The sequence below is a fragment of the Microchirus variegatus genome (genome assembly GCF_963457635.1).
Source record: "Microchirus variegatus genome assembly, chromosome: 16".
NCBI classification, from domain to species: Eukaryota; Metazoa; Chordata; class Actinopteri; order Pleuronectiformes; family Soleidae; genus Microchirus; species Microchirus variegatus.
Window position 1 is genome coordinate 714,151 of NC_139817.1, and position 25,000 is coordinate 739,150.

The 25,000-nt window shown below is 40.8% G+C and overlaps 2 protein-coding genes across 2 annotated transcripts in view; both read left to right on the plus strand.

The window, feature by feature from the left end:
- Positions 1–1,327, plus strand: part of echdc3 (enoyl CoA hydratase domain containing 3) — a 5,512-nt gene extending 4,185 nt beyond the window's left edge. The window contains exon 6 of the mRNA XM_083902660.1: positions 404–1,327. Within this exon, the coding sequence (XP_083758786.1) occupies positions 404–557 (154 nt within the window). The 3' untranslated portion in view covers positions 558–1,327. The remainder of the gene's footprint in view (positions 1–403) is intronic.
- Positions 1,328–17,205: 15,878 nt separating this feature from the next.
- The window catches only part of LOC310938617 (plexin-B2-like), an 88,588-nt gene continuing 80,793 nt past the window's right edge, over positions 17,206–25,000 (plus strand). Inside the window, exon 1 of the mRNA XM_083903156.1 lies at positions 17,206–17,243. The gene's annotated coding sequence lies outside the window, so the exon portion shown is untranslated. The remainder of the gene's footprint in view (positions 17,244–25,000) is intronic.

A 25,000-nucleotide genomic window follows, 5' to 3' on the forward strand; every position in this document is an offset into this window, starting at 1 on the left:
CGTCAGTCGTCATGGAAGCGTGTAATGCGTTAACGCGCGTTAAGCTATTGCATTCGCTCCAAGGTCAGATGACTCAGCAATTTAATCTGATTAGCTTCAGTGGGAACGTAAAGCTCGGATGCTAACTTCTTCTTTCGTCTTCTTTATTTCTGATTGATGCAAATTTCCCCGCCGTCATATTTGGCGCAAACGTTAACACGTACGTCCGTATTTTGGGTGTTAGCATAGCCTTTAGCCATGAACGTCTTACTTTTCTCAAGACTTGATATTTCTTTTTTCAGTGGGTTAAAAATAAGCTAATTTTCATTGTTTCATAGAAGTTTTATACGCTTTATTTGTGACGAAAATGTATCAGTTTAACTTCTAAAATCTGTGTTTCTTTGTTACGTTTAAAAAACCCCAGACAAATGTCTCAGGGTCGGGACGCGGCGTACGCCACGGCCTCCGGCGTCATGGTGGAAAACCTGTCGCTGAGAGACGGACAGGAAGGAATCCGAGCCTTCATCGAGAAACGCAAACCTGTGTGGAGCCACAGCAGCGAGAGGGCGCACGACTGACCACCGGCCACACGGGGGCGCTGCAGTCAAACACCTGTGAGGATGAGGATGATTCGCGAAAACACGGTGTATTATAATAACGAGGGGATTTATGTGTGTAACACAATGGTATTAATGAAAAAAACGCTGCTTTATTTGGTGTAAATGTGTTAAATAATCCTTTAAATGGGAAACTTTGACTTTGATCAACAGTGTTCGTTTTGTCACTTTAACTTAATTTTCTGTTAAATCATCCGCACAAAATATTTTATATATATATATATATATATATATAAATATATATATAAAAAAGAGCCAAAAATCTTATATTTTGATAAAGTATTAAAGGTAGTGGCCTTTTATTTTGAAATCTTTGGGGAAATTGATATAATATTTAATTTGTGTTACTTTTCACAGAGTAATTAAATAAATACAGTAAACATCTTATTGTTCAGCTGTATTTTAAAATATGGTTAAGAGTCAAATTAAACTGCTTTTGTTGATTATGGGTTTTCTTTTCATATTTGTATTAATTATTAATTTTTCGATTTACTGTAATTTTTTTCTTTTACAACAAACTGCAGAAGAGAAAGAAGCAGAACTGAAATAATTAATAATGTAAAGCTTGAAAAGATTGTAAAGTTCTTTATGGGGGGAATACTTGAGAAGCTAAGCTAACGGGCTAACAGTCCTACAAAGTATTACTCATGTATGTGTGTATTACATACATTTAAATGGTATGTATGGGTTTAATGAGCTGATTATAAAAGTATTTTAATAAAAGACGAATGTGTTCACGCTCATTTTCTCTGTTATTTAATGTTTGTTCGTAAATGAAAACGTTTAGTTTTGATGGCAACAAAAACCCATAAAAGAGTGATGTCACTTCCGGCCGCCATCTTGATTTCCAACAGGTGCGGGAGTGGTAGCATGCTAGCTACAGAAGCTACAAACGTTTCGTGATTTTTCAGTGAAATTAAGGAATTATGGCGGAGAAAATCACAGCGAAACATTTGGAATTAAGGTGAGTTTCGCTCCACGGCTGTTTTATGTTTGTGTGAAACGTTTCTCGTTATTTATTCATAGTTTATGAAGAGTTTTATTAATATGTAAAGAAGTGGGTTGACTCCGCCAGGTGTCGTTGTTAACGCGAATATTTGCTGCATGTTTTAATTTTTGTTTATTTATTTACACATTCAGTTATTTATTTACTTCGCTAGGTTGATGTTTTTTATAAAACAAACAAAAAACGGTTGGGTTTGATTCATGAAGTCAGTTTGGTGTTGGGTGTTCAGTCAGGGACCGTCAACAAATGACATCACTGCTTTGTTTTCCATGTCCATAGATAATTTACATCAGCAGACAAATGTAGCCCAATATTAACAGTAAACAATCATTTATTTTAGTCATAAAAACAAATAATTCATCTTCATATTGACGTGTGCAGTTACTTTATTTGTCCTCAGGGGCTAATTTAATTCAGAACAAGGCAACTAAAGTATGAATAAGTCAAAATAAAAATTATAATTAAGTATAAACACAACATAAACTTACTGTTTTAACGACTTTGATAATCGATTATTCAGCTTGAGTGTTTATTTAATAATTCAAAGTAGTTCCTGTGATTTTTTCAGTCTCTTAAATGTGAATATTTTCTGTTTTCTTTGCTCCATAAAACAAATAAATCCTTAAAACTGAATTATTTTGGTTTGTGGACAAAACAGAATATTTCAGTACATGCTTAAATAGTAATTCAGTTACTTTTGTTTTTAAATGCACTGTGAGTTCAGGAATATAGTATTCTTTTCCCTGTTTCATGTGATGGACACTAGAGGGCGATATACACCAGGAGTTTAATCTTTTTAATCTGAACGCCGACCACATACTGTTCTCATAATATAAAACCCTGGAATGACAATAAGTACCACTTAATTATATACACAGGAGAAACTGCTGCTCACTGGATTTATTTTATCGTAAACATTAGAGAAAAAAGTGTTAAAATGTACTTTAAATGTGTTTAGATGTAATTAGATGAGAATTATCTTAATGTATATATTTTTTAAACTGTCATGTTTTGGGACAACAAAATCATATTTATCTATTGACATAATGTTGTGAATATTTTATGAGATATTTAACAAGACAATAAGCAGGTGTACCTAATAAAGTGGCATAAAGCAGCAAGCTAGCTAGCGGAGGTAAAAAGCATCAGTGACAGTTATGATTCTGTACGTAAACAAAGATTTTAAAAGAATTTACAGATTTCAAAACCTGGTCAATTAGAGGTTAGTGTCAAGCAAGCTAGCTAGCATGTTGATATCTAAAGATGCTACATCATGTTCGGCTGAGGTATATTTAAAAAAATAAAAATAAAAAAGTAAATGACCGCTATAATTCTGAACATTAATGAAGATCAGAAAGATTAAATATATTGTCCCGTTTGACAGCTCTACTTTTCACACTGGTAATGCATTTTAGCATTAGCAGTAGCATTAGCAAGTGTCAAATGAATCCATGTCACTACGTAGTTCCTTTCATCTGAAATCGTAACGTAGGACGTAAAGCTCACGTTAGAACTCTATTTATGTGATTAATGAAGATTTAAGGAGATAAAGTTGTGTTAATTGACAGTTTGTGAAATTTAATCACAGAATATCTGACGTTTAAAGTGATTTATTCCCAGCTCCACGTTCATAAATTATACTTTTTTACATTCAATTCACATTTTCTGGGGGTTGTTTTGTTCATGTAAAGTTAATAAAAACGCTTCAGTGTACGTGATAAATGAGAAATGTCCGTTTTAAACAAACAAACCAACGCCGTCGTGCTTTAAGAGTGTCCGTTAAAGACAAACACTTTGCTTTTGATGAATGGCCTCGGCTGTTTTTATCCTCCACACTTTAAAGGACGGGTCACAGATAACACACACACACACACACACACACACACACACACACACACACACACACACACACAGTGTAATAAAATAGTCAAAGTTATTGGTTTGTGTGGGAAACATTTGCTGAGCGAGAGCTTCTCGTCTTTCAGCAGTGAACAGAAAAAGAGGAAAGAAAACAGGACCTCGAGTTTTCACGTGGTTTAGTTCAGGTCGATGTTCGTCAAGGACGAGGGAACCGTTTTCACTCATGGTTTCACTTTTATACTAAATTAATTAAACCTCAGTGTCACAAAGCTGTTTATACAGTATATGTATGTATATATATATATATATATATATATATATATATGTAATATGAATATGCGTTAGCAGCTTCAGGTTTAAATGAAGTTATGGCCTTGTGTGAATAGTGAGAATCACTCCATATTTATGATTAAAAAAACACTTTTATTCTCTGTGACAGAATCAATCAAATCAAAAACATGGAACTGCACTTTCTCTTATGTGAGATGATTAAGTATTAAAGTGATTTCTGACAACCATCGCTGATTTCTTAGCTTTCTGAGATAAAAAAAAAAGAAACTGGGGACGTTTCTCGTTCTTGTGTCTATTTTATTCATAAGTATTCGCTTTTATTATCCGTTAAATGAAAAGGTGAACGTGTTCAGGGTCGGTTTATTTTCACAGTTGTCGCTATTGTACCGTTTAATAAACTGTGAAATAAAGTTTGAATGAATCCGTAATGAGCCGTAAATCGCTCAATTAAACTGAAACACAAATATCGCAGTTTTCTTTATAAACAATTTCAATCTTTCCAAAGTTTCTAAGCGTTTTCATAACATACAATACTGACAACAGGAGGACGCTCCGACAGCTTTGACCTCAAATATAATCATGTTACTTTTAAGACAAACTAACCCAACTGTCAATGTGATCAGGAACGTAGGACTCCTCACGTGCGCCCTCTGCTGGACTCTAAGGGGACTGTACTTAATCACTTAACACAGTTCCAACGTGAGCTTTACGTTCCTGCGTTACAATTTCAGTTTAAAGGTGACAGCCGTCAGGAACTACGTAGTGACATGGATTAATTCAACACTTGCTAATGCTAAAATACATTACCGGTGTGGAAAGTGCTTAGTCAGCAATCACTCCAGGGTCAGATGACTCAGCAATATGATCTGATTAGCTTCAGTGGGAACGTAATCGGATGCTAATTTCATCTTTAGTCAATGCAAATTTTGGTGTCATTTCTGACGCAAACGTTAAGGCGTGCATTTGTATTTTGGGTGTTAGCATAGCAGTTAGCCATGAATGTCACTTACTGTCAGTTACTTTCCTCAAGTTGGACTCGGTGGGTTAAAATAAGCTAATTTCATTGCGATAGAGGTTTTATACGCTTTATATTAAGAGCTAGTTTACATGCTAATGTGTCCTTGGGCAAGACGGTGTGTGAATGGGTGTGAAATGGCGACTAAAATGAAAGTGTGAATGTCACGGTAGCTTTGAAAAGTTATTTTTTATATCGTTTATTTCACAAAACAGAGTGCGACATTGTTCCTTTAAAGACACACGAGTGTTTCCTGTCAGTGACAATAATCAATTATCACAGCCGCATCATTATTTAGATCAGGGAAGTGAACCTGCAACCCTGACCCTGTGTTAGTGCCTTGCTCCACACGCGGACCTGGACCTGGCGTGTGTGTGTGTGTGTGTGTGTGTGTGTGTGTGTGTGTGTGTGTGTGTGTGTGTGTGTGTGTGTGTGTGTGTGTGTGTGTGTGACAGACACAGAGCAGGTAGATTGATGATTGATTATCCTCTGCTCTCTCACTGGCTCACACTCATTGGCAGCCGTCACTTTGATGAATTACAGCGGTGAGAAAAACACACTGCTCTCTGATTACTGCCACCAACACTGTGTGTGTGTGTGTGTGTGTGCGTGCGCGTGTGCGTGCGTGTGTGTGTGTACACACTGCTTTAATCGCTGTGTTTCTGCCGGCCTTGTTTCCGTGTTAATCCTCCACCTGAAACATCTCATTATACGACCACAGAAGAAGAAGAAGACAAACGTCCTCAGAGTCAGAGTCAAGGTCGCGGCTCGGCTCGTCGCGAACAAAGGCCGATTTGTCGTGATTTAGCGTGATGGACGACAGGCGTGTTGGTGTTTGTCGTCGTCGCTCGGCTCCTCCTGTCACAGGAGCAGCTGAATATTTGAACGTTTCCGCGTCAGAACAGAACAGAACAGAACAGAGAGTCGACTCAGGCGATGAAATAATTGGCGACTTCTTTAATGAGCGAGGGTTTGGACCGACATCGGCGATCAGACGCTGGAGCTGACGTTTGAAGCTGCTCATGCTTTAGATTCTGAGCTCAGAGGGTTTTTAAATATGTGCACATATTTAATAGGAAACTGGGACTTTTACTGTGAAAGGCAGCAAAAACTTTGACTCTGAGCGGAGACCACCTTAAAGATACTGTACGTAGATTTGATCTCGTGTGCGTGTGTGTGTGTTGTTTAGTTTAGTCCAGAAATGTCGCTGATCGTTCATAGTTTTCATCAACAAAATTAAATCAAATTTAAATCTTGAAAGTGAAGCTTTTCCTGGCAACATGGCGGCTCAATCAAACGTTTTTTTATTTTAAGTTTTGACGTTAAAAATCAGACTTCAATACAAAACACTGGAGTCGCCCCCTGGTGGACATTTATGAGAGCACAGGTTACAGACGCAGTCGTGAAAAAGGGTCGTTGCCTTTCATACTATTTATCAACAGAATTAACGCCAAAATCTTGAAACTGACGCTAGCGTCGTTCATTGTTGCTGAAGCTTTTCCTGCCAACATGGCGGCGTAAAAACAAACGTTTTTTATTTTAAGTTTTGACGTTAAAAATCAAGTGAGAAGTAGGTTTTTTTTTCTTACAGACTTCGATACAAAACACTGGAGTCGCCCCCTGGTGGACATTTAGGAGAACGCAGGTTGCAGACACTCATTTAGCTTTTCCTGCCAACATGGCGGAGTAAACAAACGGAGTCATGTGACAAGAAGAAGTGATGTTAAAAACCAAGTGAGAAGTAGATTTTTTTTCTTACACGCTTCAATACAAAACACTGGAGTCGCCTCCTGGTGGACATTTAGGAGAGCACAGGTTAAGCTTTTCCTGCCAACATGGCGAAAAACTCAAGGTAAATACACAGCAATGTTTTGCTGTGTATTTACGAGCGTAAGTGACGAGCGTCTTCATAGCAGCTTCTTCTTCTTCTTCTTCTGAGATTATTATCGAGCGCTGACAGCGATTAATGCGTCCTGACACACGCGCCGCCATGTTAACAAGTCTGCCATCGACGTACGCCCAGGTTTTTTCTATCTGCTCCTTAATAGACGCCAGGAATCACTTCATTTGTTTCTGCTATAATTGCACTGAAGACGAACCACAGTGTGTGTGTGTGTGTGTGTTTATGATTCTCTGCGATCAATACTCACTTCGGAGTGAAGCGGAAAAATGGAACGTCAGCAAAATCCACTTCATTTAATATTGACTTTGTTTGTATCTATAAACACGTGAAGATATTTGACACCTTTTTATCCGTTTGGGCTAAAACAAGATTATTTCTTCACCTCTTTTCAGCGTTTATGAGACATTTTAAAGCAGCGTTTTTCACAATGTGAAGATGACGCGTGAAAGTCAGATTATAAAACGCCGGCTCGGTTCACCTCCGTGTGTCTGACACCTTTTTCTTAAGTTTCTTTTTCCATTTTCGGTCCGTGAGTGAGATCGATGGACTGTAAACTGGTGCGATGATGTATGAGCTCAATATCTAACCTTAGATATGAGCCGGGCAGCGTCGCACTGGAGGTTCAGTCAAGTGCAAACTTCTCCCTCGGGGATTTTATTACACAGCAGCACAGAGAAATTCACCCTCACCGCGTCGCCACATCAACGCCGGACGGCGTAAAAATGTCTACGTTAATTCCTCGCTCAAAGTCAGGATGCTGCGCGTCTCATTTTGCTGCCTCGTCTGCAGGAAGCCGAGCCGAAAAAAACAGCTTCTCACGAATGTCCACTAGGGGGACTTACCGAAAATGTCAGTAAACATTTTCCTGACAAGTTGATCAAAAAATTCGCCATGTTGGCAGGAAAAACGAAAAATTAATGATGCCAGTGTCTGAAACCTGTGCTGTCTTAAATGTCCACCAGGGGGCGACTCCAGTGTTTTGAATTTAAATTTGTACAAAAAACAAATCTATTTTTAACACCAGTAAACATTTTCCTGAGAAGTTTATCACTAATTATAGTTTGATTTCTACAATTTGCCAAGTTGGCAGGAAAAATGAACCATGCTAGTGTCTGAAACCTGTGCTATCACAAATGTCCACAAGGGGGCAACTCCAGTGTTTTGTATGTAGATTTGTAAGAAAAACAAATCTTATTTTAAAGTCTTTAAACATTTTCCTTAGAAGTTAATCACGAGTGTCAGCTCGTATTCTAGAATTCGCCATGTTGGCAGGACAAACAAAAAATTAATAACGCTAGTGTCTGAAACCTGTGCTCTCCTCAATGTCCAAAAGGGGGCGACTCCACTGTTTTGTATTTAAATTTGTACGAAAAACAAATATACTTTAACGTCAGTAAACATTTTCGTGTTTTCAGCTTTTCTCTCTCTACAGTTTCGCCATGTTGGCAGGAAAAATGAACGATGCTAGTGTCTGAAACCAGTGATCTCACAAATGTCCACTAGGGGGCGACGCCAGTGTTTTGTATTGAAGTGTGTAAGAAAAAAAAAAAAAATTCTCACTTGATTTTTTTTCATCTTACATCCTACAGTTCGCCGTGATGGCAGGAATAAAGGAAAAATGAACGACGCTAGCGTCTGAAACCTGTGCTCTCACAAACGTCCACAAGGGGGGGGCGACTTCGCCATGTTGGCAGGAAAAGCTTCAGTTTCAAGGTTTAAACGTTTACTGCTGTAGTGATCATTTCCACGCAAACGAGAAATGAAGTCAATAAAAATATTAACGTTGATTTGACAAAAACGTTGACGAAATCTACGGACACTTTCGGCAGCAAATAAGTAAGAAAAAGGTGGTGAAAGGGAACATAGTGGGTCAAGGAAGGAAAGAAGGGATAAATGATGGTGGAAAGAGGGACCTGTTTCAGTGGGTGTAATAATACACACTTCATATGTTTTTAATGATCAACTTCTAGTAATACTAGTACTTTTCCTATATCATTTATTGGTTAAGCTTAAAAGTAAACAATAAACGTCTGTACTGTTGTTGTTGTTGGTCTGTTTGTTATATGAACATTATTCCTGAGTCTCTGTGACACATTAGGAGGGTTTTAATGATTTATTACATAATGCAACTTCAACTTTTATTCTATCTTGTTTTATTTTTTATAGAGTCATCAAGAAAGCAGAGGAAGCTGTGGACCAAGGAAGAAGTCCAAGCTGTGGAACAGACGCTGATGCACAGCATTAAGAGTGGCAAGTTTCCTGCTAAAGCACAGTGTCTTCAGTGTATCCAAGCATCTCCACTCAAAGGTAAGAGCTGGGATGCTGTGAAGTACTATGTGAAAAACCGTGCAGACACTTGGAAGCGGCGCTCTACAAGTAACTGCTAGATGGTTATTTTTTTCTCTTGTTTTATGTTTGAAAGAGAGGCTGTGATCAAAAAATCAGTGATCTGCTCAATGTGCACTTTATTACAGTGTTTCCCAACCCTGGTCCTCACTGTTTTAGGCTTGAGCGTTTTATTTTGAATGTGACACGAATGATCCAGCTGAGAGCCGGATCTTTGACGTGAACAAGGGCAGCTGCTTTCTTTTCTTTTCCTCTACTTTGTTCACTGAAAAGCTGCAAGTGATCGGTCAAGATGTGCGAATGCATCTGCATGTCCACACTGAGCAGAAGAGGGAGGGGGTTAAAGACACACACGGGATGGAGGGAGACTTATTTTATTTCTAAAAGCAGACAGCGCTCATTACAGTGCAAAACTCTAGGGCTGTAACCAACCAAAGAAACTCTTGGTCGACTAAAGCCCTGAAATTTCGACCAAAAATCGACTAAGCGACGGGGCGGTACTTTGCGAGTGCGGCTCTTTTATTTTGAAAAGACCCGCAGCCGCAAAGTACATTACGTTCATCTGCGCAACATCAAAGCCCGTGATATCAGAAAATAACTAGTAATATCAGCACAATAACACAATAAGTGTTGAGGGATACAGAGCGAGACTGAACACAAACAGACCGCTGGACGCTGCTGTTGTCTGCAGTTATAAAACCAATCAACGATTATTAGACTAAAACATTGAAATACGCTAATAATTCTGATGTTCTTACTCAAAAAACGGACGGAGCAACCTTAGCTTAGCGACAACAACCCACTGGGCTGGACTAAACCAAAATAGTGGAAAACAAGGGGGGTTTTCGCTGAAAACGCTGTTACCTGTAAAAACACTCGTGCTCTAAAACACCCCTGTTAGCACGTGGTTCTTTCCTCCTAATGAAATTCACCATAAAAAAATAAAAGAATTTAAAAAAAAAAATGAGTCGACCAATAGACTTTGACTTTACAACCCTACAAAACTCATTACCGAGTAAACTTTCATCATTTGTATAAAAATGATATGACATCAAGAGCTTCAAAAGTGCAGCAGTGGACTGGCATGGATGGAACCTGCTTATGTAGCCAGTCGTATATAAAATAAGATAAAAGTATATAATAAAGCAGTGTTTCCCAACCCTGGTCCTCAGGGAAAACACTACCCTGCATGTTTTACATGTTGTCCTGCTCCAACAACACCTGATTCAGCTGAACAGCTCGTCATCGAGCTCTGCAGAAGCCTGACGACGAGCTGTTCAGCTGAATCACGTGTGTTGTTGGAGCATCTAACGCTGGCTTTACACGGCAACGCTCCCGCGTGAAACCGACAAAATGTATTTTATTAGATGTGCCTTTCGTGTAGACGGCGACGGCGTTTTTGGGGGCTTTAAAAACGCCAAAAAAATGAAGCCACCCTCCAGAGTGGAACTCCGCTGTGGCGTTCTATTTTGAATGTGTTTTTAAATTTGATGTAGTTTGCGTGCCAGGTGGCTAGGTGGCGCTGTGTTAGCACTGTCACACAACAACAGCAGGAGCGCGCGCATGCGCCGAAACGTCCTTCTACTTCCCTGTAGTAGCGCCGAGTCGCCCACAGTCGAAAACCAAAACATTAACTGGGCGTAATTGCTGAAATGACTCCTGGATCAGTATCAGAGCAGCTAAAGGCGACTTGAATGTGCGACTGGTGGGTTATAATCCCACGTTTGTTGTTGTTTGTCTGTGCTGCACATGGATCTGACGTCAACACGTACAGGAGGATATCCAGCATGAGCAGCTCAGAGAACACTTTATTGTTTTCAACCCTTTAGACGGGGAACGCCACAGCGGAGTTCCACTCTGGAGGGTGGCTTCATTTTTTTGGCGTTTTTAAAGCCCCCAAAAACGCCGTCGCCGTCTACACGAAAGGCACATCTGATAAAATACATTTTGTCGGTTTCACGCGGGAGCGTTGCCGTGTAAAGCCAGCGTTAGATGCTCCAACAACACCTGATTCAGCTGAACAGCTCGTCGTCAGGCTTCTGCAGAGCTCGATGACGAGCTGTTCAGCTGAATCAGGTGTTGTTGGAGCAGGACAACATGTAAAACATGCAGGGTAGTGTTTTCCCTGAGGACCAGGGTTGGGAAACACTGCTTTATTATATACTTTTATCTTATTTTATATACGACTGGCTACATAAGCAGGTTCCATCCATGCCAGTCCACTGCTGCACTTTTGAAGCTCTTGATGTCATATCATTTTTATACAAATGATGAAAGTTTACTCAGTAATGAGTTTTGTAGGCTTGTAAAGTCAAAGTCGATTGGTCGACTCATTTTTTTTTTTTAATTCTTTTATTTTTTTATGGTGAATTTCATTAGGAGGAAAGAACCACGTGCTAACAGGGGTGTTTTAGAGCACGAGTGTTTTTACAGGTAACGGCGTTTTCAGCGAACACCCCCCTTGTTTTCCACTATTTTGGTTTAGTCCAGCCCAGTGGGTTGTTGTCGCTAAGCTAAGGTTGCTCCGTCCGTTTTTTGAGTAAGAACATCAGAATTATTAGCGTATTTCAATGTTTTAGTCTAACAATCGTTGATTGGTTTTATAACTGCAGACAACAGCAGCGTCCAGCGGTCTGTTTGTGTTCAGTCTCGCTCTGTATCCCTCAACACTTATTGTGTTATCGTGCTGATATTACTGGTTATTTTCTGATATCACGGGCTTTGATGTTGCGCAGATGAACGTAATGTACTTTGCGGCTGCGGGTCTTTTCAAAATAAAAGAGCCGCACTGTAATTTTGCACTGTAATGAGCGCTGTCTGCTTTTAGAAATAAAATAAGTCTCCCTCCATCCCGTGTGTGTCTTTAACCCCCTCCCTCTTCTGCTCAGTGTGGACATGCAGATGCATTCGCACATCTTGACCGATCACTTGCAGCTTTTCAGCGAACAAAGTAGAGGAAAAGAAAAGAAAGCAGCTGCCCTTGTTCACGTCAAAGATCCGGCTCTCAGCTGGATCATTCGTGACCCACACACATCGCTATCTGTAATCTATATTTCCACATCATGTTGCTTTTCCACAGCAAATTTCATCTTAAAGCAGAACTAGACCGGAAGTTCCTATTATCGCTGTTTTTTTTAGTGTGTATCTGCGTCATTACCTTGTTTATGAAGCCTGACGGTTCTAAACAAACAGTTCAGTCACTGCTGAGAACGTTGTGTTTTATTGTAATCTCGGGGCAAATTTTTCTTTAAAATTGGCATAAAAATGTGGGCGCATGGTCTCAGCGTGGAGCATTAGTAGTTGTCGACTATCACCCCTCTAGTTATTATTATTATTATTATTATTATTGTTAATAAAAACAAAATGACTTCTTTTTTTCTCATAAAATGACCACTTTATTCCCTAAAGATTACAAAGATAATTCTTCACTTTAGTCCTAATCCTCCATCATTATCAACCTGCTGATGAACCAAAAACTCCACTGATTTCTTCTCATGTTTGTTGCTCGATGCCACCGTTCCGCTCCATGTCTTTGATGTTTCTCTGCTCCGTCTCTTCACCGTCAGCTGTTCTCTTAACAACTTCTTCAATTCAAAACCCTTTTTTTTAGGAAGCGCAAAGACTCAATGATTTGAGCAGCAACACTGTGTTCGGCTGTGAATTCGATGTCACCATCGCAACTGAGGACGAGGAGGTCAAGCCCTCTGTATTCATGGCCTCAGGCACTCATGATGGTGAACACACACACACACACACACACAAATACCAATATTATTTAGTATTCTGTTGTTGTTAATAATGTCCCAATTTATTGTTCAGGTGATCCTCTAGTGAGTTTGGTGGTGATGGAGGTGAAAATATGACTTTAGATTGAGGAAGTTGACTTTATGAAGACAGTTGTGTCGTCTTTGGCATCAAATATTATTGTGTTACCGCTTTATTTTCTTCTTTGTCGTCACTCTGTGTTTGAAAATTGCGCCTTTTTTCCCCGACTTTGCTTATTTTCACCATGAAAAGGCCAGAATTTTTTTTTTTTCTTTCAATATCTGGCAGCTATTTACAATTTACTGCATGTTGAAATAAAAAAAAATAAATAAAAAAAAAATAAATAATAATAATAAAATGGCTGGTCTTTTTCATTCTCAGAGAAATGTTTAAACATTTTAGCAGTGAAAACTGTGTGTGTGTGTGTGTGTGTGTGTGTGTGTGTGTGTGTGTGTGTGTGTGTGTGTGTGTCCTTCAACAGTTTAACAACCTCATTTACATTCTCATAAATCATTCACGTCTGACATCTCATCACACTCACACACACACACAGCTGTCAATCTCAGAGTGGGTTCATGTTCCATTTCGATCCCTCGCTGTGTTTTTGAGCCAATAAAAAATTCTCATCATTATAAAAACCAAAGTGTTTACATTAGAGACTGAAGCTGCTTTTAAATTGAATCATTTCCAGGAAACAATAAAGGAAGATTCCGCGCTGTGGTGATGGTCGGAATGTGCCGCCGCCACATTTAAAAAAAACTGTGTGTGTGAAATATTCAACAGTTCATATTCTCACCACACGGAGATAATGTCGCGTCTTTAAAGTACAAACACATTAAACATTTAAATCACTTTCAAATCTGGTCGTAAACAAGTTTAATTTAATTCCGTCTCACACTGTTGTGTTTGTGTTTTAGCTTTGATAACGATTCAAATACTGTTTACTTCATTTAGCATCAACAACAGCTAACAACAGTGGCTAATCCAAACTAGCTAACAACAGTGCTTAATTCAAACGGGCTAACAACAGTGGTGAATTCAAACTAGCTAACAACAGTGGCTAATTCAAACTAGCTAACAACAGTGCTTAATTCAAACTAGCTAACTGCAGTGGTTAATTCAAACTAGCTAACAACAGTGGCTAATCCAAACTAGCTAACAACAGTGGTTAATTCAAACTAGCTAACAACAGTGGTGAATTCAAACTAGCTAACAACAGTGCTTAATTCAAACTAGCTAACAACAGTGGCTAATTCAAACTAGCTAACAACAGTGGCTAATGCAAACTAGCTAACAACAGTGCTTAATTCAAACTAGCTAACAACAGTGGTGAATTCAAACTAGCTAACAACAGTGCTTAATTCAAACTAGCTAGCAACAGTGGCTAATTCAAACTAGCTGACAGCAGTGGCTAATTCAAACTAGCTAACAACAGTGGCTAATTCAACCTAACTAACAACAGTGGCTAATTCAAACTAGCCGACAGCAGTGGCTAATTCAAACTAGCTAACAACAGTGCTTATTTCAAACTATCTAACAACAGTGGTGAATTCAAACTAGCTAACAACAGTGGCTAATTCAAACTAGCTAACAGTAGTGGCTAATTCAAGTTTGCTAACAACAGTTGCTAATTTAAAGGTAACTTTGTCTGTTTATATTATAAATATATTTATAAAAAAATCACTTACATTTCCTTTGAAATTACTTTTTTTTATTTAATTTAACAAAAAAATACAACTTCTCAGGAATGTGTCGGTCAACGTTCCGACCGCGGAATTCCGATGTTAACACGACGTGAGAATTCAGGTGCAACTGTTGTTGTTGTTGTTGTTGTTAGCTTTTGTTAGCTTGCGTTAGCCAGAGCGTTTGACCCATGTACGAGACACATGTGGAGAGGTGACCAGACGCAGGGAGGTCAGAGGTCAGAGGTCAACGTCAGGCTTTGATTCAAGGAGAGAGAGACACGCGCACGCACACACACACACACACACACACACACACACGCACACACACTGGACATTCCTGTGGTCACTTAGTGAAGCAGTCAGCCCTGAAGACACCAGAACACTGTTTGATCAGCAGGACACACACACACACACACACACACACACACACACACTTTCACTCCTCGCAGTATTTCTGACCAGAAGTGCTGACCAGATACGTGTGTGTGTGTGTGTGTGTGTGTGTGTGTGTGTGTGTGTGTGTGTGTGTGTGGGAACCTTGAACACGCACTCTTGTCTCAGTGGGAATAAAAATGGACGTCCCATAGAACACACACACACACACACACACATTTTAATTAAAGTTTAAATGTATATTAAAGCTGCAGCCTGTATTTAACTACATTTCCCATGATTCCTAGGGTTCGTTCACACAGAACCCAACGTAAACACTTTGTATACGAAGAGATTTGCCGTCGTGATCGTTATTTGAATGCGATGTTTGTGTCTGGTTAACATTCACTTCCTGTTTTTGTCTCCTCATTAAAGCGTCTTTGTTTATTTTACTTTCTATAATCTCATCGTTCCCTCGTTTATTTACTCCCGCGCGTCGCAGCGCGAGAATTCCTGGCATAACAAAAACGCGTCGGAACTATTTAAAAAAACCAAAACAACACAAAGCGGACGCAGAGTAAACAAAACGACTTCCTGTTTACCAGAATAAAAGCGGCGAAAAGGTCACGACTCGGAAACGGAACAAATGGGGTTTCTATCAAAGCTTCATTCCCTGCTCCTGACCTTTGACCTCCACACACACACACACACACACACACACAGCTGCAGCGTCACTCGCTGTAACATTGAACAGATTAATGAAACAAAAGCTTCAGCTCAGAGTCTGGGATTATTTCTCAGACTAAGAATTCTCCACAAACAAAGCGTCCCATTGTTTCGCTTGAGTTAGCGTCGGAGGACGTTTCCACGTTTTCACGCTAACGGAGCGCGACAGCGACAGAAAAACCACCTCAAACATCTGCAACAACAAACGTGACTCTAATCCCAGTCTGCAGGGAATATCACTGGATTATTTCCTCTTTAAATCAATCCTTTTTAATAAAGTCTGGATTTTTTTCCCGGTTAAAGAAACATTTTTGTAGAAAAAATCCCGACTCAGTTGTTTTTTTAAAGACCTGCTGGATTTGTCTTTAATAATCTTTAATTTAATCCCAAGAAACCGAGTTTCAGTTTTCAGCGTCAAACACAAACAAGGGACGCGAGCGCTTCCGCTCTCACGCTTTTCAAAATAAAAGTATGTCTCAAACAGAAACCCTTTGATATTTTTTTCATTCACATTGAGTCAAAGTTTATTATAAAACGTTTTGAAACAAATTCAAGATCAAAAACTGCTCAAAATAGAAGGAAATCAACAGGAAGTGGATTTAGTTTTATTTGCATTTTAGCTTCGAATGGAATTGAAACAACTTAATATGACGTTTAAACAAAAATAAACATATTTAATGTAACGTAATGTAAAAATCTACACGTTTATTATGTATTTATTAATTTTTATTATGAATTGTGTCACTATAAAGTATTATTATTATGATCATTATGTATGAATATATTGTGACATTATCCAACAAAAGTAAAGTAGCACGGAATAATGTCGCTTACACTTTATGTTAATCTACATTTTATTACGTTATACTTTGCATGTGACAGACATTTAGTTCTAATTTGTTTACACTGTAAATATGAAAAGAAATATGTCTTATAGGAACTTAATAATTGTTAATAATCATTCTCTATTGTAGTGTTTTTAAATTAGCTGAGCGTTAGAGTTTTTAATCTTTGGAGAATAAAGTCAGATTTACAGGAAATCGCCTCCTCTGTGCGATTGTGTCGCGTTCACGTTTGATAAAAACAAAACATTGACTTCAATAACGATAAAAAAAAAATCTTTTTAAATCACAAAATCTTATTGATATTGAACGATTTCCTCACTTTTCCCAACGTTTCCCTTGTCATTTCTCTGCTTTTATTGTGAAACCGTGTGTGAGCCACATCCGGTGTTCGTGTGCTCAGCTTGAGGAGGAGAAACGCACCTCCTCACTCTCTCCTCACTCTCTCACTCCTCATTTCTGTCGCGATCACACACTCGCGCACACACACACACACACACCGCTGCTGACGACCCGTGTGTGCGTGTGTTAATATGGGAGTGTGTGTGTTCATGTGTTAGTGTGTGTGTGTGTGTTCCACCTGAGCCTCTGTTTCCGGGGCGTGGAGAGGAAAAGAACACGCAAGAAAAAGCCGCTTGTCGACTTTTAGGATTCGTGGGAATTTGCGTTCGCGGTGAAAAAGCAGCTGCTGCTGCTGCTGCTTCTTATTCTGCTTCTTATTATTGAACACCAGGATGTAACTGTGGGAACTTTTCTGCTTCTTCTTCTTCTTTTTTGTTTTACTTGGAATAATCCACAGGGAAACAACCGCCGCGTCCGCAGGGAAACATTCCACGGTAAGAGGCGACAATGTCGCCACTTTTCTGTTTCTTTTCCTTTTCTTCCGCCGCTGTCAGGAATGTTTGGCTGTTGTTGTTTTTTTTTACCCAGAATGCTTCACCCTTTCTCCCCAAAAAGTTCCCCACAACAACAAAAATAATGCTGATATAAAAAGATTCACGAAGGTCACACGTGATTTCTTATCAACCCCGAGAAAGTTGTTTTTTTATCGTCACGCCAAATTCCACCCGCAGAACGTCGAATTTAAAATGGTATCGACCGCTGTGCACGTCTACACGCACCGTGTGGCACAATCCGTGGTGCGTTTACACGTAATGAGTGTTTGTTTAATATTCGGCATGTGAATTATCAGCACAAGTAGAAGATAATGTGGGAGAACGGCGAGTCAAACGGCCAACGTCTCGCCGAACTGCGCGCACGAAACCGCGAATTTAAGGATTTATTCGCCGCTGTTAAAACGCACACGCGCCGTTTCACTAAATATGTGTTGATTTGTAAACGACACGTTTCCCGGTGATAATCGGCGCTGAAAGTAGCGCCTTAACGAGGCCGTAACCAACAGAACAGACTTTAAACCCTAAATTGCCAGGCTGTCGTGTCGTGTCGTGTCGCACCAAACTCCACCGACAAAACCTCCAAGTTTTGGGATGCATCGGTTGTGGTGAGGCGGCCCGTGCACCGTGTCACACCGTTTCCGGTGCCTCACACCGGGCATGTTAGTGCCTTATATTCGGCATGGAAATCAAATCCCAACCACGTCGTTATTTGAGTTTAAAGATGAAGCAAACAACCCGCTACCTGTCCCGTGTTTTAGGGAACGTCACACCAAACTCCACTTACCAAACCCGCGAATTTAACCGTGTATCGACGACCGTTTAAAGACAAACACACGGTGTCACAGAGTGAGTGGTGTTTTACACAGATTATCTACTTGTCTAATATTCGGCATGTGAGCTGCGCCAGAAATGGCTCGTTTTTTCGGGGGGAACAACTTCCCAAGAAAGTGATGGATGTCGAATGAGCGGCCGTCGCGTACAGAAGTTCCCCTAACGTTTGGAGAACGTTGCGCGAAATGAAGCCTCCGTTCACGGATGTTTCGTTCGAGACGATCGGCCGAATTAAAGCCCGGACTGTGTCGATGTTTAACCCGGGTTTGAATCTGTGCTGTGGCCCGAGTTTGTTGCTCGTGGACGACGGTGAAAATGTCTAAATGTCCAGGGTTTTTGTGAGGACTTTGGGGCGGTGGTTTGTGACCAGAGACGTTGAGACTCATCGACAGTGTGAGAAACATCTGGATCGTCAGTGATCGGCTGATGAGCCTGTGGAGTCACTGACGTCATTCATGTGTTACAGACTCACACTCCTGCACCACAACAGCTGCTGCACATACATGAGCTTTTTATTCATTCTGCTCATTAGGCTGAAAACTTGGCTGGTTAGTTAGTTAGTTAGTTAGTGAACCTAGCTTGCTGGCTAGTAAGTGAACCTAGCTTGATAGGTATCAAACCTAGTCTGCTAAACATGAAAATTAGCTTGCCACTTAGTTAAAGCAGCTGGTTAGTTATCAAACTTGGCTTGCTAGTTAGTGAACCTAGCTTGCTGGCTAGTTGGGAGGAACCTAGCTTGATAATGATTAAACCTGGTGTGCTAGATATTAAATTTAGCTTGCTACTTAGTTAAAGCAGCTGGTTAGTTGTCCAACTTGGCTTGCTAGCTAGTGAACCTAGCTTGATAGTTATCAAACCTAGTATGCTAGATATGGAAATTAGCTTTGCCACTTAGTTAAAGCAGCTGGTTAGTTGTCCAACTTGGCTTGCTAGTTAGTGAACCTAGCTTGCTGGCTAGTTGGGGAACCTAGCTTGATAGTTGTTAAACATAGTGCGTGACATATTAAATTTGCCTTGCTACTTAGTTAAAGCATATGGTTAGTTATCAAACTTGGCTTGCTAGTTAGAGAACTTCGCACTATCTGACTTGCAAAGTTCTATAGAAACTGGAAAGCATCTCCAAACTTACTAGTAAGTGAAGACACATTGCTAGTTAGGGAACCTAGCTAGATAGCTATCAAACTTGGTGTGCTAGATATTAAATTTAGCCTGCTACCTAGGTAAAGCAGCTGGTTAGTTGTCCAACTTGGCTGGCTAGTTGGGGAACCTAGCTTGATAGTTATCAAACCTAATGTGCTAGATATGAAAATTAGCTTGCTACCTATTTAAAGCAGTGGGTTTTTTGTCATACTGGGTTTGCTAGTTCGTGAACTTAGCACTATCTGACTTGCAAATTTCTGTGGAAACTGGAATGTGTTTCAAAACTTGTCTTGCTAGTTATAAAATATCTAACTAATTAATGAACCGAGCTGGCTGGTTTGGGGAACCTAGCTTATTAGTTAGCGATGGCTTCTGGCTAGTTAGGAACCTAGCTTGGTGGTTAATTAACCTAGCTCTCTGACTTGTGAGGTTCTGTGGAAGCTGGAAAAGTGTTGTTTTAGCTAACTCATGAATGAGCCTAGCTTACTCGTTAGCGAAGGATAGCTGAGCGTTATCTGACCTGTGAAGTTCTGTGGAAACTGTGAAAGACTTTTTTTCATTTAGCTGTAAACGTGAGTTTTTCTGTGATTTCCCCACTGAAGATGACGGGATGTAGGAGAAGAATTCCCAAAGCTTCGAGCTCTGAGGGAATGTCGCTCCACGTCCGTTAAACATCTCCTTCCTTTCATACGTGGTGTGTTTGGAGCAGATGTTTTCTCTCGTGTATGTATCGATCAGATTAAACGGTTACGACACACGCTCTCTGTACGACTCACTCCAAAGGTCTTTCTACGTCTATGAATCTCTGGGAACGCTGTTGTCGACCATCTGCTTCCACGCATTGCTGTACACGATGGGGAGGTAATTGCCCGTGTTGTCAGTTAATGGATTAGCTTAGCCTTCACTCTGTGAAGCTGTAAAACCATTAGAGCCACAGTCGCTCTGTTTACACTCGGGGTGTTTGACGTTATGGCGAAAAGAGCCGCCCGTGTTTTATCACCGCTGTCACAGGTGGAAACTTTGGTTGTGCACTTCCTTTTTCTTTTTGTGCTGTGAATGTTTGTGTTTGTGTTTGTGTTTGTATTTGTATAAATGGCTGGAAAACAAAGCTAAACACACGGCATCATTGACGCAGCATCACCTTTACCCTTGAAACGCTGCGTCGTGGCTCGTTAGCTCACCTAGCGCATACCTTGGTCCGGTTCGGGGAAATTGCGACGTATCTTGAACGAGCTTTAACAACAATGATGTTGAAATATAAATATAAACGCATAAATATCTCCGTCTTTGTTTTATTTGTACCACTTTTGACTTAAAGTTCGGACTTTTGACTAATATAAGTCGTACACGCGTCTGTAACATCAGGTCCTGTGTTTATCACGTGTGGCTAGCTAGTGGATGATCACGGCTGGCTAGTTAAGGGCAGCCTAGCTTGATAGCTGTCAAACCTAGTGTGCTCGATATTAAATTTAGCTTGCTACTTAGTTAAAGCAGCTGGTTAGTTATCAAACTTGGTTTGCTAGTTAGGGAACTTAGCACTATCTGACTTGCAAAGTTCTATTGAAACTGGAAAGCATCTCCAAACTTACTAGTAAGTGAAGACATGTTGCTAGTTAGGGAACCTAGCTTGATAGCTATCAAACTTGGTGTGCTAGATATTAGATTTAGCTTGCTACTTAGTTAAAGCAGCTGGTAAGTTATCAAACTTGGCTTGCTAGTTAGGGGACCTAGCTTGATAGCTATCAAACCTAGTGTGCTAGATATTAAATTTAGCCTGCTACCTAGGTAAAGCAGCTGGTTAGTTGTCCAACTTGACTTGCTAGTTCGTGAACCTAGCTTGCTGGCTAGTTAGTGAACCTAGCTTGATAGGCATCAAACCTAGTGTGCTAGATATTAAATTTAGCTTGCTGCTTAGTTAAAGCAGTTGATTATTTGTCATACTGGGTTTGCTAGTTCGTGAACTTAGCACTATCTGACTTGCAAATTTCTGTAGAAAGCAGAAAGTGTTTCCAATCCTACTAGTGAAGACACCAGGCTAGTTAGGAACCTAGCTCTCCGACTTCTGTGGAAACTGGAACGTGTTTCAAAACTTGTCTTGCTAGTTATAAAATAGCTAACTAATTAATGAACCAAGCTGGCTGGTTTGGGGAACCTAGCTTATTAGTTAGTGAAGACAACAGGCTAGTTAGGAACCTAGCTTGATAGTTAATGAACCTAGCCCTCTGACTTGTTCTGTGGAAACTGGAAAAGTGTTGTTTTAGCTAACTAATTAATGAACCTAGCTGTGTGGTTTGGGGAACGTAGCGTACTAGTTAGCGAAGGCTTCTGGCTAGTTAGGAACCTAGCTCTCTGACTTGTTGTGTGGAAGCTGGAAAAGTGTTGTTTTAGCTAACTACTGAATGAACCTAGCTTACTCGTTAGCGAAGGCTAGCTGAGCGTTATCTGACCTGTGAAGTTCTGTGGAAACTGTGAAAGACTTTTTTTCATTTTGCCGTAAACGTGAGTTTTTCCGTGTTTTTCTGTGATTTCTGGACGTTTGTCGTCTCTTAATAAACAGCAGCGCTAATATGTTTATCAGCTGTTTTTCAGCTCACAGTTGTTTTGAAGAAACGCTTTAATAAATCCTTTTATTGGTGTGTGTGTGTGTGTGTGTGTGTGTGTGTGTGTGTGTGTGTGTGTGTGTGTGTGTGTGTGTGTGTGTGTGTGTGTGTGTGTGTGTGTGTTGAACAGCCTCGGGGACAAAACGCTCGGTGTCACATTATTGTCTGACACGGATTTAAACGCTAATATTCTCTGAGGAAAAGGGATTTTTGTTGAAGCGCGAAGACAAAAGATCATTTTTTATTAAGTTTTATATTATAGAAAAATACCAACACAAATATGTAAATGCAGTGAAGTTAATTGCGTTAAACAGCAGAAGAATGTGACTTAGTGTTGTGTACATTAACAGAGCATCAGAAACCAGTTTGAGTGGAATGTCGACGAGTGGTTGAGTAAAACTCTGTGAAACTGATCCACGCTCAGTGTTTAACATTTGGAAAATTTTGTAAATGATGTGTGTTTATTTAAATTCTTTCATATTTTGATGAATCTTCATCTAAAAAGCTACTGTGTGGTGTTCCTCAAGGCTCCATTTTAGGCCCCATATATTTAACTAACACTCTTTTTGTTCAAGATACAAAATTATTCTATTATTTTCTCTTTAAATAAGTTTATCCTCAATCCGAACATAATCTGTTTTCTTTGTTACAGACTTAAACTTAAAGATTATAAGATTAATTAATCTGAGAAGCTGAATATCAGAGAACTATTTTGTAGTTTTATTTAAAGCTCAACTTTGTTCACATTTCTTCTTCTTAACCAGAGAGTTTTGAAATCTCTTAAAGCTGCAAGTTAAATTCCGGTGTTCCTCAAGGCTCCATTTTGGGCCCCATACTTTAAAAAAATACTTTCTGTCCTTTAGAAGTTTCTTTGCAGTTTAGAAAGTTGTTTCTAAAGATAATGAGTTTCTCAAAACATCACTTAAACATCTCGTTTGTTCTCGTTTTTCAGGTTTTCATTTAAAAAAAAAACCCATATGTAAATTAAACACATTCAGAGCCATTATTGTGAGGATTGGGGAGTGGACGTGCTGCTGCTGCTTTGTAGAACAGCCTGTAGGGGGCGCCCTCTCTGAGTCAACTTGTCTGTGATTGGTCAGAGTTCCCTCTCAGTTTGGACTTGACGTTATTTGACGTTAAAAGCTCAGCTTTTATGATGATTATTGATGAACTACTGCACAGAAAAAGCTTCCCTACTGTGCCTTTAGTTTACAGGGATGAATTTAGTTTGTTCTTAACGATTCTGGTGTTTTTTGAAGCTCTAAATCCAGTCGCTCGCAGGCGTCGTCTTTGAGCGGCGACGACGTCTGCGAGCGACTGAACCTGCGGCTGCTCGACTTCTTCTCATCTGTGATCACAGGCTGTGAAATTGAAAACATCATGTTGGAGATAAAAGTGTCTGCAGCAGACGGACGTGGCGTCGCCTTCACTGTCCGTCGTCTCAGATTAACTCTGCTCGTTTTTTTCACCTCGGAACTCTTATCAGAGGCTCGAGCAGAGGAGAACTCTGTTGTTCTTTCCTGTTCCGTCCATGCTGCAGTGATTTAACACAGGAAGAGGCCACTCGTCTCAGGGGTCACAGAGGTCACAGAGGTCGCAGAGGTCGCAGAGGTCACAGAGGTCGCAGAGGTCACAGAGGTCACAGAGGTCACAGAGGTCAACGACAGCCGGAGCAACAGTCACACTGAGATTCTCACACTCTCTCTTTTAATGATGGATTCAATCTGGTTTGGGGAAATTAGGAGGTTAAACAAGAGGAGAGAGGAGAGAGGAGAGAGGAGAGAGGAGAGGAAACCAGGAGAGAGGAGAGAGGAGAAAAACCAGGAGAGAGGAGAGGAGAGGGGTGACCAGGAGAGAGGAGAGAGGATAGAGGAGAGGAAACCAGGAGAGAGGAGAAAAACCAGGAGAGAGGAGACCAGGAGAGAGGAGAAAAACCAGGAGAGAGGAAACCAGGAGAGAGGAGAGAGGAGACCAGGAGACCAGGAGAGAGGAGACCAGGAGAGAGGAGAGAGGAGAGGAAACCAGGAGAGAGGAGAAAAACCAGGAGAGAGGAGAGGAGAGAGGATAGAGGAGAGGAAACCAGGAGAGAGGAGAGGAGAGAGGAGAGAGGAGACCAGGAGAGAGGATAGAGGAGAGGAAACCAGGAGAGAGGAGAAAAACCAGGAGAGAGGAGACCAGGAGAGAGGAGAGAGGAGACCAGGAGAGAGGAGACCAGGAGAGAGGAGACCAGGAGAGAGGAGAAAAACCAGGAGAGAGGAGAGGAGAGAGGATAGAGGAGAGGAAACCAGGAGAGAGGAGAGGAGAGAGGAGAGAGGAGACCAGGAGAGAGGATAGAGGAGAGGAAACCAGGAGAGAGGAGAAAAACCAGGAGAGAGGAGACCAGGAGAGAGGAGAGAGGAGACCAGGAGAGAGGATAGAGGAGAGGAAACCAGGAGAGAGGAGAAAAACCAGGAGAGAGGAGACCAGGAGAGAGGAGAGAGGAGAGGAAACCAGGAGAGAGGAGAAAAACCAGGAGAGAGGAAACCAGGAGAGAGGAGAGAGGAGACCAGGAGACCAGGAGAGAGGAGACCAGGAGAGAGGAGAGAGGAGAGGAAACCAGGAGAGAGGAGAAAAACCAGGAGAGAGGAGAGGAGAGAGGATAGAGGAGAGGAAACCAGGAGAGAGGAGAGGAGAGAGGAGAGAGGAGACCAGGAGAGAGGATAGAGGAGAGGAAACCAGGAGAGAGGAGAAAAACCAGGAGAGAGGAGACCAGGAGAGAGGAGAGAGGAGACCAGGAGAGAGGATAGAGGAGAGGAAACCAGGAGAGAGGAGAAAAACCAGGAGAGAGGAGACCAGGAGAGAGGAGAGAGGAGACCAGGAGAGAGGAGACCAGGAGAGAGGAGACCAGGAGAGAGGAGAAAAACCAGGAGAGAGGAGAGGAGAGAGGATAGAGGAGAGGAAACCAGGAGAGAGGAGAGGAGAGAGGAGAGAGGAGACCAGGAGAGAGGATAGAGGAGAGGAAACCAGGAGAGAGGAGAAAAACCAGGAGAGAGGAGACCAGGAGAGAGGAGAGAGGAGACCAGGAGAGAGGATAGAGGAGAGGAAACCAGGAGAGAGGAGAAAAACCAGGAGAGAGGAGACCAGGAG